Source organism: Peromyscus californicus, unplaced genomic scaffold (genome assembly GCF_007827085.1).
Source record: "Peromyscus californicus insignis strain IS unplaced genomic scaffold, ASM782708v3 Scaffold_5__1_contigs__length_169319896, whole genome shotgun sequence".
Lineage (NCBI taxonomy): Eukaryota > Metazoa > Chordata > Mammalia > Rodentia > Cricetidae > Peromyscus > Peromyscus californicus.
In genome coordinates, this window is record NW_026294573.1 from 145,442,028 (window position 1) to 145,454,070 (window position 12,043).

At 44.0% G+C, this 12,043-nt stretch overlaps 1 protein-coding gene across 7 annotated transcripts in view; it reads right to left on the reverse strand.

The window, feature by feature from the left end:
- Window positions 1–12,043, reverse strand: part of Asph (aspartate beta-hydroxylase) — a 226,473-nt gene that overhangs the window by 132,957 nt on the left and 81,473 nt on the right. For all 7 annotated transcript variants that reach the window (XM_052716096.1, XM_052716095.1, XM_052716090.1 and 4 more), the window contains 5 exons: window positions 11,461–11,517; window positions 9,853–9,900; window positions 9,402–9,434; window positions 5,464–5,502; window positions 4,547–4,582 (listed from right to left, as the gene is read on the reverse strand). In XM_052716096.1, the coding sequence (XP_052572056.1) occupies window positions 4,547–4,582; window positions 5,464–5,502; window positions 9,402–9,434; window positions 9,853–9,900; window positions 11,461–11,517 (213 nt within the window). The remainder of the gene's footprint in view (window positions 1–4,546; window positions 4,583–5,463; window positions 5,503–9,401; window positions 9,435–9,852; window positions 9,901–11,460; window positions 11,518–12,043) is intronic.

Consider the following 12,043-nt stretch of genomic DNA (forward strand, 5'->3'; position numbering starts at 1 on the left):
GACACTCCACTTGCTTCTTCCTGAAGTGTTGCCTCATAGTTGTAACACTAAATAACATTTAAAAAATTAAATTGCAAGTGAATATTAAAATCAAATGCCATGCTCAATAAAGTTGTTTTGGAAAAAAGTTATCTTCAAGATGAATCTGTATTTTATTTTTATGTTTTGGGTGCTGTGTGCTGTGTAGGGTAAAAGGTCTGAGCCCACTTCCGAGTTTGAAAATTCACCAAAACCCACTAATCCCTGAGCTCAAAATCCCACCAATCCCTGGGTTTACTTTGAAATCCCACCAATCCTAACTCTGGAAAACTCCACCCCCAAGAAACCCCATATAAAGCCTGGCTCCTGCTCAGTTTCCTGCTGCTTCTTGTTCCAGCAAAGGTAGACACTCTTGTGTCTTCCCCAATAAATCTCCTGTGTGAGGCTTTTTGTGTGGTTCGACTTTGTAGTATTCCTTGGCTCCTGACGGCCAGGATACCTTTCCCCTCAGAACTGCAACACTTCCACTGGGAAAGGCTTTTCTCTCAGAACTGTAACACTTCCACACTAAATCTAGAGCCTTGCACACCAGCATGAGCTACCACTGAACTCTCCAACCCCTAGGATCAGATATTCTAAGATGACTCAAAGACGTGGGTGTGAACTTTAACTTCTTTCTTTTGCTGCTTCAATTCAAGACATCTAGGAAGATGGCAGGCATCACCAGTTGATTATAAGTAGACAGCAGACATCACCAGTCAATTAGATTCCCTCTAAAAATTATGTCACGTACTAATTTTCTTCTTCAAACCTAGCAACCCATTTAACACTACCTTAGACGTAAGATTGTTAGTTTTTGTTTCTTAAGAATTGTAAGAGGCAGGCGTTGTATGATATTTTGTTTGTATTCTGACAAAGCTTGCCTGGAGATCAGAGGGCAGAGCTAGCCACTAGTTAACCAGACACCATATGGTGGTGGTGGTGCACACCTTTGATCCCAGCACTAGGGAGGTGGAGACAGGGATATAAGGCGGGTAGAGACAGGATCTCAGGCCCATTCAGTCTGAGGATTCATAGAGACAGAATCTCGCACACTGAGGTAAGAACTCTCTAGTGGCTGCTGCTCTGCTTCTCTGATCTTTCAGCTTTCACCCTAATATCTGACTCTGGGTTTTTATTTAATAAGACTAATTAGGATTGCACTTCACCTGGCATCCAACTTTGGGGGTACAAATTCATGAAAAAGCTACTTGCCTGTGGCTCTGCAGCCACCAGCACATCCTGTGGGAGTCACCGCCTTGCCGGCTAGGTTTGCCTTTCTTTTATTCCCCCAGCCCTCTGAGCAAGTTTGGGATTTGTTGTTGTTGTTGTTGTTGTTGTTGTTGTTGTTGTTGTTGCTGTTGCAGCCTCTCTGCGGCAAACTCTCCAGGCGCTTGGGCTCCAAACGATGCCGGAGTCAGTCACTTTTGCACATTCCCCTGTGCAGACAGCTGACTCTTTGGCTTTTTCTCTACCTGTGGGTTGTGGGCTTTCCTTGGACCCCTCCTCAGGCTGCTGCCACACTAGGTAGCTGCCTTGACACTCACTCAGGCTTCTACTGTTCTACACAACAGCAGTCAGCCTCACACTTAACAGTCATCTTCATCACCATCATCAACAGATTTGGTGAGACAACTAAGAATTCTTAAAGAGGGAAATTAGTAAAAAGAGAGTTTTACCCCACATTAAAAAATTGGGAAACACTATTATGATGGAAGGAGTTAGGTCTCTGTATGATTATGCAATGCATGGCTTAAAAAGGGAACAATTATATGAAGGGATAATCAACTTAACCAGGATTGACATAATTTAAATTATCATTTCGATAATCCTTACTGTCAGTTTGATAATTCTTGGTTTATCTCTAAAAAAGTTGGTTGATATGAGTGCTAAGATATGGCCCTTAGAAAAACTTATTAAAACAGATCATGGAGATATTCAGACCCAGGCAGAGGAATTTAAAGGAGAACCAACCTCATCACTATATTATAAAATTAGAAAGGAAGAGCCCAAGGTTTTCAAACACTCAACCTTAATTTATCCAGTCACCTTACTAGATCTTGATTAGAAAAGGTGACAGTTTATCAAACAGCATGGCCATCCAATCTAAACTAACTTACAAAACTAACAAATGCTTTTCATTTGATCAGATATAACTTGCCAAAAAGGAAACTCCCCAAAGTTAAGTTGGGAGTGTTTTGTTTTTGTCTTTCCAGGAAAATAAAAACAGCCATCTTGAGGAATTTAAAGACCTTTGGACAAATAAGCATCCAAAGGAGAAGGGAGAACTACCCGGAATAAATTACCAAGAAAAGGAGTGATTTAACCTAATGCGATCTCTGAAGTCTCCAAAGAGATGATGGGGTCCCACAATGACGACTCCACCTGAACTATGGGAACTCCACTAAGCTGAAAAACACCACCTAAAGATCCACTTTGGACTACAAACTGCTCAGGACAATTCAATTCAAGGTGGCTGGCTGAGATTACCCAGCCTCACAGACTACGCTGGCCAGGACTTGACACAGCCCAGCACTTTCCCATTATACAGAGACTGGATAACAAATGATATAGGACTAGCTCTCTCAGGACTTGACAATTAACCTATTTTCTTTTTCAGGGTCCTCTGAAGATGCCATTGCCCCCAGACAGCAGGACATAATTTTAAGAATAGTAAGCCCACATTCCCAAGAGGTGGGATGGGCGGTTTTTGGTCATTCAGTGGGTTATGGACATTTGTCATTGTTTAGGGTGGTTGGTTACAAGTTGTAATGGTCAGGAGAAAAGCTAAACAAAGGAGATTAGAATCAGGGATCTTGTTCTAAAAAGAAAAATATTGGACTCTGGGTTTTTATTGAATAAGACCAATTAGGATCACGATTCAGCCAGGTGTGGTGCAGGTCTTTGATCCCAGCACTGGGAAGGCAAAGGCAGGAGACTCACTTTGTGTGGTTAAATCACATACGGTGACTGTGGTGGTCAGTCCTGACTGTCAACTTGACTGAATGTGGAATCAAGGAAGAGACACAGCTCTGGGCAGACCCCGGCAGGATTAACTGAGAGGTGAGATGTGCTCACAAAGAGGTAGAATCTTCAGCAGCAACCCAGACGCACAGAGGCTGCAGAAGAGCAGTGTCGCCTCCTGCTGGTGAGCACAGCCATCCCACAGCCTCGTCATTCACTGCCGTCAGAACTCAGCTCCACTGGCCTTCCAACTGCATGGAAGACCAGCAGCTCTGTGGGGGTCCCCAGGTCATCACCATCCTGGACTGCTGAGGCATCCAGCTGTGTACTGACACCATTCCTAGGGTCTTGGTCCCCCCAGTGTGCAGCCAGTCATTGTTGGGCCACCTAGCTCACGCCAGACAAGCCAACCTAACAGACAGCCTTTTGGAATATATGCTCATTATGTAGGTTCTGTTCCTCTATAGAACCCTGGTGTTTATTATTTTCAAGCCAAGAAGGTTCTATAAAACTCTCCTTTAAGGGTTTTGGTTTTCTGTCACTGGTACCTGACTCCTATCTGAATGCAGAGGTTATACCTGTGCAGGCATCTCCACATTGCATGTGCACAGGAAGGTAAATCTAGTCACCAATCCTTCACACACATTTCCTCAAATTACACTTCAATGCAGTCTGCCAAACCAAGCTCAAAGACACTAACCCTTAGCTGCACCGTATCTCAGTGGGGTGTTTACCCATGGCAGGGGCTCTATTTCTAGCCTGACAAAAAGTATAAATTAAAAACTCTAAGAGGAATTCTTCAAGGAAACCTCTCCTTACTTTACATGGCAGCCTTCTGCTGAGAAAGCATGCATGCTCACAGTCAACTTCAGGACTCCAGGGAAGGGACACTCAGCTACTATGCCTGAGGAACCAGGATGAACCAGGATCACCCAGGTCTCACTAGGCCTTGTTCCAATTTCAGCACATTTGTATAAAAAAACAAACAAAACAAAAAACACAAAAATCTTTGCCCCATCTCCTCCTCAGTGTCTACCATAAGGACCAGTCAAGACAATCCATGTGGAACTTGCTGTACACTAAGAATTATTGAATCTGCTGTACTGAAATACTGCTACTTAACTGAGTATAAGCAACTACTTTTACTTTTCAGGAAACATCCTTTCATTTCCAAGAAACCCTATCAACCAAACAAGCAGTAACTACATTTTCCCTCCTTTGCATCTAAATGACATCATGAATCATGAAACTTCCAGCCCATCTCCACGCAGAATGACCCTTTATCACCAGCGTGCCTTTTCCGAAGTGGTCACTGACTGGTAAACAAGGGCACCCCTTGACACATGTCTGTTTTTCTCACAGCAGCCTGTTTCAGTCACTGTCTCTTCTTTTACTACGGATGGCCAGTAGAAAGACAGCCTCATGGAAAAGAACTCTACTGGCTTCATCCACCCCCACACTGCGAGCCCCTGAGCCCTGGGTAAACACACAGCTCAGCATGTGTTTTCAATAAATGATCTACTTTGATACAGAGTATAGGATCATCTTCATAAAAATAACCTACCTTCTGAAATTATGCTGGAATCTTCTATGGCATTATCTAAAAAAAATAAACCAAACACATTAACTCACCTCCACTTAGATTAGTGGTTCTCAACCTTCCTAATGCTGCGACCCTTTAATACAGTTCCTCATGTTGTGGTGACACCCGCCCCCACCCCCTGCCCCCGCAACCATAAAATTATTTTGTTGCCACTTCATAACTGCAATTTTGCTACTGTTATGAATCATAAGGTAAATATCTGTGTTTTCCACAGGTATTTTGACAGGTAGTCCCTGTCAAAGGGTCTTTGACCCCCAAATGGGTTGTGACCCACAGGTTGAGAACCACTGACCTAGATCCCTAAAGTAGCTAAAATCCACCCAGAAAGCTTTGTCTAGGCTGGATTTCCTTATGGGAGACTCCTGAGTATTTCACCACAAATCAACTTTAATTCTTAACTGTTTAATCAAAGAGACTAATCTTACTCTTCGGATGTAAAATAAAAATTCTTCTGTGCCCATGGGTTCTACATCCTCATATTCACCAACGAAGGATCAGAAACACCCAGGGAAAAAAGAAAAGTGAACCTGTACAGATACCGCTCTCCTGTCATTATTCCCTTCACGGTAGAAGGAACTGACCTACTGACATAGCATTCAAATGGCATTCCAGGTGGGTGATGCAGGGCTGGCTCAAAGTGCTTGGAAAACACACACAGGTTACAGGCTGCAGATGCTGCGCTGTTTTATACAGGGCCTGGAGTATCTTCAGGTTTGGAGTCTGTGGGCCATCCTAACACCAATCTCACTGTAGACCCCATGTTTGACAATTCCTAGTGACTTCTTAGTGGCTTGAGAAATCTATTGTGTTTCTTCTATCTCTTCTTTGCTCCACAGCTATGCAGGTAAAAATACACAGTTAACACTGGAAAAACTCACCTGAAACCTCTATCCCTTCGTTTTCTGAATGTTCATAGACTATGAAGTAAGCAGAAAAAAAAATCAGGTGGCACCAAGTAACAGTGACAAGCAACAAGGTCCTTATTTCATTCACAAATGTTTTAACTCCCAGGCCCACTCTCTAACAATGTGTATTACAGACAGAGGCAGGACGGGAGGAGTGCGGCTAAATGATGTAAAACAAACAGTCTGGGTTCAAAGGTTAGCCACTGGCTAGCCACGGGAGATGGTAACTTCATATGCTCCTTCCCGCACAGAGGCAAGTACCAGCTCCTGCCGCAATCGCTTGTCAGCAAGGTTAGCCGGTTGATGCCGATTCTTCTTTCTGTTCTCTTCCTGTCTGTGTGAGCCCTAGCCTGCTGACTATCCCGGAGCTCCGCTCTTACCAGGCAGTCTCTAGTTTGCACAGGGATTGCTTCTCAGATGGTAACCTGGGGACAAACATCCCTGCTGCTCCCCTCTTTGCAGGAACAGGCTGACAGGACCTTTAATTTACCATGGTAACCAGGGCCCAGTGCCCGTCCCCGCTGCCATCTGTTGCCACAGGGCCTGGAGTTTCGGTGCTTTGATGCAAACAGTGTGTCCCCACGGCCCTCCCCCACACCCAGCGGCAGGCAATTTCCTGTCAACCGACCTTCTAAAATGCTTCCAGTGTCTGGTACACCAAAAACAAACCTGCTAGTCTGCCTCAGTGGTGATAAATCTGTCCATTTATACATAAAGGAAGAACTGCTTTTGAGTACTGACTACGTTTTAGACATTACTCTTGGTATTAGAGGACAAGCATGCCACCCGGCAGTTAGCACTTCAACAGGTACAGACAAACCTCTACAGATTCGGGAGTGAGGCCAGGTCTTTCTTGGGCCAGGTGACTTTTGCCCTGTTTCTTCTACCTAAGTCAGATTTCTTCAGTGACTGACATGGAGCGTCTCTACTCAACCCACTCCTATCAGTGCCTGAAAATGACCCCATGCGCACAGTGACAGCATTAAACTCAGGATACTTCTAGGCCCCACCTAAAAGGATCTCTTAGCAACAGGCCTTGCTCCAACATCCACCCTGGGCTTGCAGGGCTCTCTCCTTTCTCATTCTTGATCTTCTCCCTCACCCAGTCCTTTTAAGAAAAGGTAGTACTACCAGGCAGTAGAGGTGTGCTCCTAGACACAGAATCTACCCTTGACCCCCTGTCCTCTTAATCACGCAGAGCTTTTTATTCCAGGCAGTAGAATCCTGCTCCCCAACACAGGACCTACCCTGGGTCCCACTGTCCTCTTATTAGAGGATTCAGTCTGGCTCCAATCACAGGAATCCCCGAGCACTGGACTCCGCTGCAAGCTGAACACCATCAAATGGCTTCTCTGGTCTCACCTCTTGGGGAGCTCAAAGCACCCTCACTATCAGTTTGCATGAAACTGGGCTCAAGAATTCCCTGCCTCCCAGTTTCTCTTTTCTTAGAAAAAAGCCCACCATCCATCAAGCCGGCAGGAGTCACCGTTCTTGGCTCCTTGTTTCCCGACTTCCCATCTACCTACATGCTGCAAGCCCTAACAGTTTTACCCTCCAGACACTGCTCAGCTATGTCCACCGCCCTCCACCTTTACTGCCACCACCCCGCTTTCCTGGCATAAACCGCCATCACTGCCATCCAATCTGTCCACTGAACAGTAGCAGAGCAGCACACAGCTCGAACGTGGCTCCTAGAAGCACCAGGCCCCACCAAACATCCCTTTCTGGAACTTACCTCCTGTGGGTCCTCAACTGACCTAAATATGACTTAGAGGACAGGTCAGACTTCAGTCACTACCATCACCTAACCACCTCTCCACTACCCCCCCTTGTCTATCTCCAGCTCATTATCCGCCAGACTTCTTAGTGTATTCAGGACGCAGATCTGACTTTGCAGTGCCCCTGCGTGCCACCCCAAGAGGACAGAGTTGTTCTTGACCTTGTCTACACATTTCCTCTGGACATGGATCACAGATCCATTTTAGCTCCATCCCTCTCTCACCCCCAGAATCTATAAACAGACATCACCAAGCACACTCATCGCCATGGACCTAATCCACAAGCCAACCTGTCTTTTATTACAGACTTGCTCTGCAATGAACCGGCTCCCACAAGTACCTGTCAGCTAACAGAAGGCTGCACTAGAATCACTGGCTAATTTCTTCCTCCTGCCACACTATAAAGTCTGTGAGAACACCAAACACGTGTCCTTTACAACAGCTGCTCCAGCAGCCTATGCTACTGATAGATAACACGTAAATAAATAAGTGGGCTAGCAAGGCTGTGACATCACTTCCTAGGCTGTGCACTGCAGGCTTGATGCTTTCAGGGACATCTGTGAGGTGGAAAGGCATGTGTTTACAGGTTCTGGAGAGTTTGAGGGAGAATGGACATGATGTTCTTCCACTGTTTCTACCTGATGGAGCTTCACTTATATATAGCAAGGTAATGCAAAGCATCCTACCAAATCCTGGTGTCCATTTAGGTCAGGTCATAGTCACTACCTTTCGTTAACATTTTAAAATAACACTTACTATGCTGGGCGGTGGTGGCGCACGCCTTTAAGCCCAGCACTTGGGAGGCAGAGGCAGGCGGATCTCTGTGAGTTCGAGGCCAGCCTGGTCTACAGAGCGAGTTCCAGGACAGGCACCAAAACTACACAGAGAAACCCTGTCTCAAAAACAAAACAAACAAAAACTGCTATTGAGTGTGATATCCAACTTAAGTCTTGTTCCATTTGATTTTAGATTCCTCTAAATCTGAGCTAGTCTGAACACTGTAGACCAACCATGTTTTTTAAAACCATAACAATGATTGGAAGAATGCAGAAAAAATATCCCGTATCTTAGCTCTAGACATAATTTTTAACGTCTAAATTCCCATTTCTTCTTCAAATTCAAGACTGAAAATTTAATGGTATCTCAATGGCCAAGTTTTTTAATTTTTTAAAAAACTGTATGCAAAGACAACCTAAGCTTATCATTTATATCCCATTAGAAACAGCCATTATAGATAGTGATCTTGATACTTTCCCAAATCTTAAATACATACATAACAAATAGCATGTCACACCTACACACAGACTGTCATTTTTCTTTTCTCCGTGCACTTTGCCAGCTCTCAAAAAGTTGTAACTCCTTGAAGTAGGGCTCCCATAACCTCACAGCTCACAGATCTGAATTTCAATGCTGCAGTCAGCTACAGGACAACAGGTCCTCATACTGAGATCGGTTCCCACCCATTTTCTCAGCCTTCTTCCTGTCTACTCAGTTACTCTCAGCCGACATCTGTCTTCACACAGTGGTTCTGAAGATGCTCCAATTAAAAACAATGCAACTCTATTACTTACTCAGAGAATCTTGAGCAGTTTATCTACCTTCCCCAACCTTACTTCTCTTGCCCAGAAAGCTGGGAAAACAATCTATTTGGTGGAATCCAAGAAAACAGTGCTGGAGGTACCTGGAGACAAGGGCAGTGCAAGCCACCTAACACCAGCCTGCCCCACTTCCACACAGACTACGAGGACTTCCGGCCAGAGCCCAGCTCTCGGGCTCCCCGACCAGGACAAAATGCCATGGAAGTCACCTCCAGGAGAGGACGGCTTTATAGAAACAAACTCTGACTGAAGAGGTCATTCATTCATAAGTTAGTCAGAAGGGGTGAGTGTAAAACAGCATCAATGCTTTAAAAGGCTTCTAACTGCAATTTGTAAAAAGCAAAATAAAGTAAGGTATTATCTAGGCTACGGAAACAGGTGAAAATTTTCCCCTATGAATTCTTTCAAGATGGTTACTCCTTTGAATGTTGCATGATATTTATGTCTTAGAACATAATTCTCCATATTTGATACTTAAACTATAAATAAATTTTTAAACAAATAAATGGCTGAGGGTTAAGAAATATTTACAAACCTGGTTCATCATAGTCTTGGTGTGTTGCTTCCTCTGCAAAAAATGGAGATTTAAGACAAAATAAGCTGTGTAACTAAAGAAAAAAGGAAAAAACAAATACTAAAAAACCTTATCTTAAACACAGATATCTAATTAATGCTGCAGTTACAAACGTGTGCCTCTGTCCAAATAGAATGAATGTAAAAGAAGGAAAATTATTCTCATAAAAATTCCTGCTAATAATCTATAAAAACTTAGCACTAGGAGTTCGTGGCCCGCTTTGTCACAGTGGAGCTGTCGGTAGGAGGAGACAAGCACACGATATTCCTTTAATAAACTACCTTTGATACAGGACAAAAAAGTCCTACTGAAACTGCATCTTTAGTCTTTGACAGAAAAAGCCACCAAATAAACACAGTAGCACTGAAGACCCTTCCATGATTGAAATGCGAATGGCAATGCCCATCAATACCTGCACCCTGCTGCGGCTCATCTGCCTCTCTTGCTGCTTCGCTGGGATCTAAAAAAGACAAGAAAAGAAAGATTTTGCCTAATAGCAAACAGCACACAAATCACAGACACCATTCTAGAAGAGTTTAAATTAATTCTAACCTGGAAAACCTTATAAGGTAGATACTGTTGTGCCCTGGATATAAAATGTCCCCAAAGGCTCCTGTGTTGGAGGCTAGGGCCCCAGTCAGGGGCACTATCAAGAGGTGATTGATCATAAGGTGTTAACCTCATCAATGGATTAATCCATCAATGAATTCATGGCTGAATGGGCTGTTAGGAGGTGGGGCCTTACTAGAGGAAATAGGTCATTGTGTCACTCGGGGGTCGTTGAATATCGCTTGCCCTCCCTTCACACGCTTTTTGCTTCCCAGGTATCATGATGTGAGTAGCCTCACTCTGCCATCCGCTCCTGCTGCATAACATTCTGCTTTGCCTCAGGCCCAAAGCAATGGAGCTCGTAAATCCAAACCTAAAACACAGGATTCTGGGCTGGGAAGTAGTGCAGTGGTAGGGCGCTTGCCTAGTACTTAGGTGGCCCTGGGTTCAAACCCCAGCATCACCACTAAAAATAACAAGAATAATAATGGAAATCTGATTCTATGAGGAGAGAGAAGTCTTCCCTCCATGGTTTGATCCCGCTCTCCCACACCAGGATATATACTTAGGGAGTCTACGTCTGTATACAACAGAGACACCTGCACGTGTACATCTGCTGTGACCCGATTTACAACAGCCAACTCATGGAGTCAGCCTAAGTGTCCAATGATTAGATATAGACAAGGTGGTATAAATCAAGAGTGATGTTTCGTTTCGCCATAAGGAACATGACTATGTCATTTGAAGTCAGTGATTGAACTGAAGATGTCAAGTTAAGGGAAGGAAGTCAGAATCTGAGAGACCAATGCGTTTGCTCTCCTGTGAAAACTTTATTTAAAGGGGAGGAAGAGGAAGGGGAGAAAGAAGGAAAGAAAGGAAGAGACAAAACACAAGAGCAGGAGGACCATTTGGAAAAACGGAGGAAAGGAGAATGATGGGAAAGCCAGAGAACAGTGGATGGTAGGAGTGTGTGTAAATATATAATGTACACTGTATAAATGAATGAAAATACCATAATGAAAGCCAGTATGTTAATGAAACTGAAAAATGGTTTCGTCCTTGAAAAATGACCTCTCTCGGCTATTTTGTCACAGCAATAAGAACTAACACATGTACTACTACTCTCTTTAATAAAATTTAACACACGAAGAGTCCCACAAGCTGCTGTCTAAAGATGGTTAAGGAGCAGACTAAGGCTTGCAGCCTCCTGCCTCTATGACATCGGCGCTCTTCCATTCCAGTGCCCCTTTAAAGGAGCCCCAACGGTGTGAAGAAAGGCATCCTTTTCTGTTCATTTACCTTGTACTGTTAAATGATATGCAGAAAACTCTGTCACCTAGGGGATATGAGCAACTGCAAGAATTGTCAAGATACCTCTGTGGGAAATCAGAGTAAACCATTCACCAACTTGAGCCGTCCTAAGTCACAACCTCCAACAGAAAACACATTGGTAATTTTAATATTTACAGACCTGAGCTTTCTTGCTCTTGCAACATCTCTTCCACATCATTTGGATGGTCCTGGGATGCTATAAATTAGGAAAGGGGAAGTTAAAATGTCTCAAATAAGGCTTATATGTGATACCTACAACCAGAAAGACACAAATCCTGTGCTCTACCATGTTCACTCAGAGAACAAACTTATGTGAACTATACTTAATGCCAAATACAAAGATAAGGCAGTTTCCAACAGCAATGAATTTATAATCCATGCATAAAGCCGCAGAGCTACAGTCTCTTGTGGCATATCCAAATTCAGCCAGTCAGCAGTTCAAAACCTATGGGGACAGCACAGGTCAGTCCTCTTCCCACAAGGGAGCACTGTACATAGGATCTTAACAGACTGACTCAGACTGTCACAGGCCAGTGTTTACAGATCTACAGCACTGAAGGGATTCGGGTCCTAAAGGCCACTCACTAACACCAAGGGTCATTTGCTCTGATACTAGAAGAAAAACTAGTCAAAATAGGCTCCCTGAAAGACGAGAGATCCAGCTTGAGCATGGACATGCTTTCTAGGGTCTCATGACATGCATGAAAACATGATATAGATCT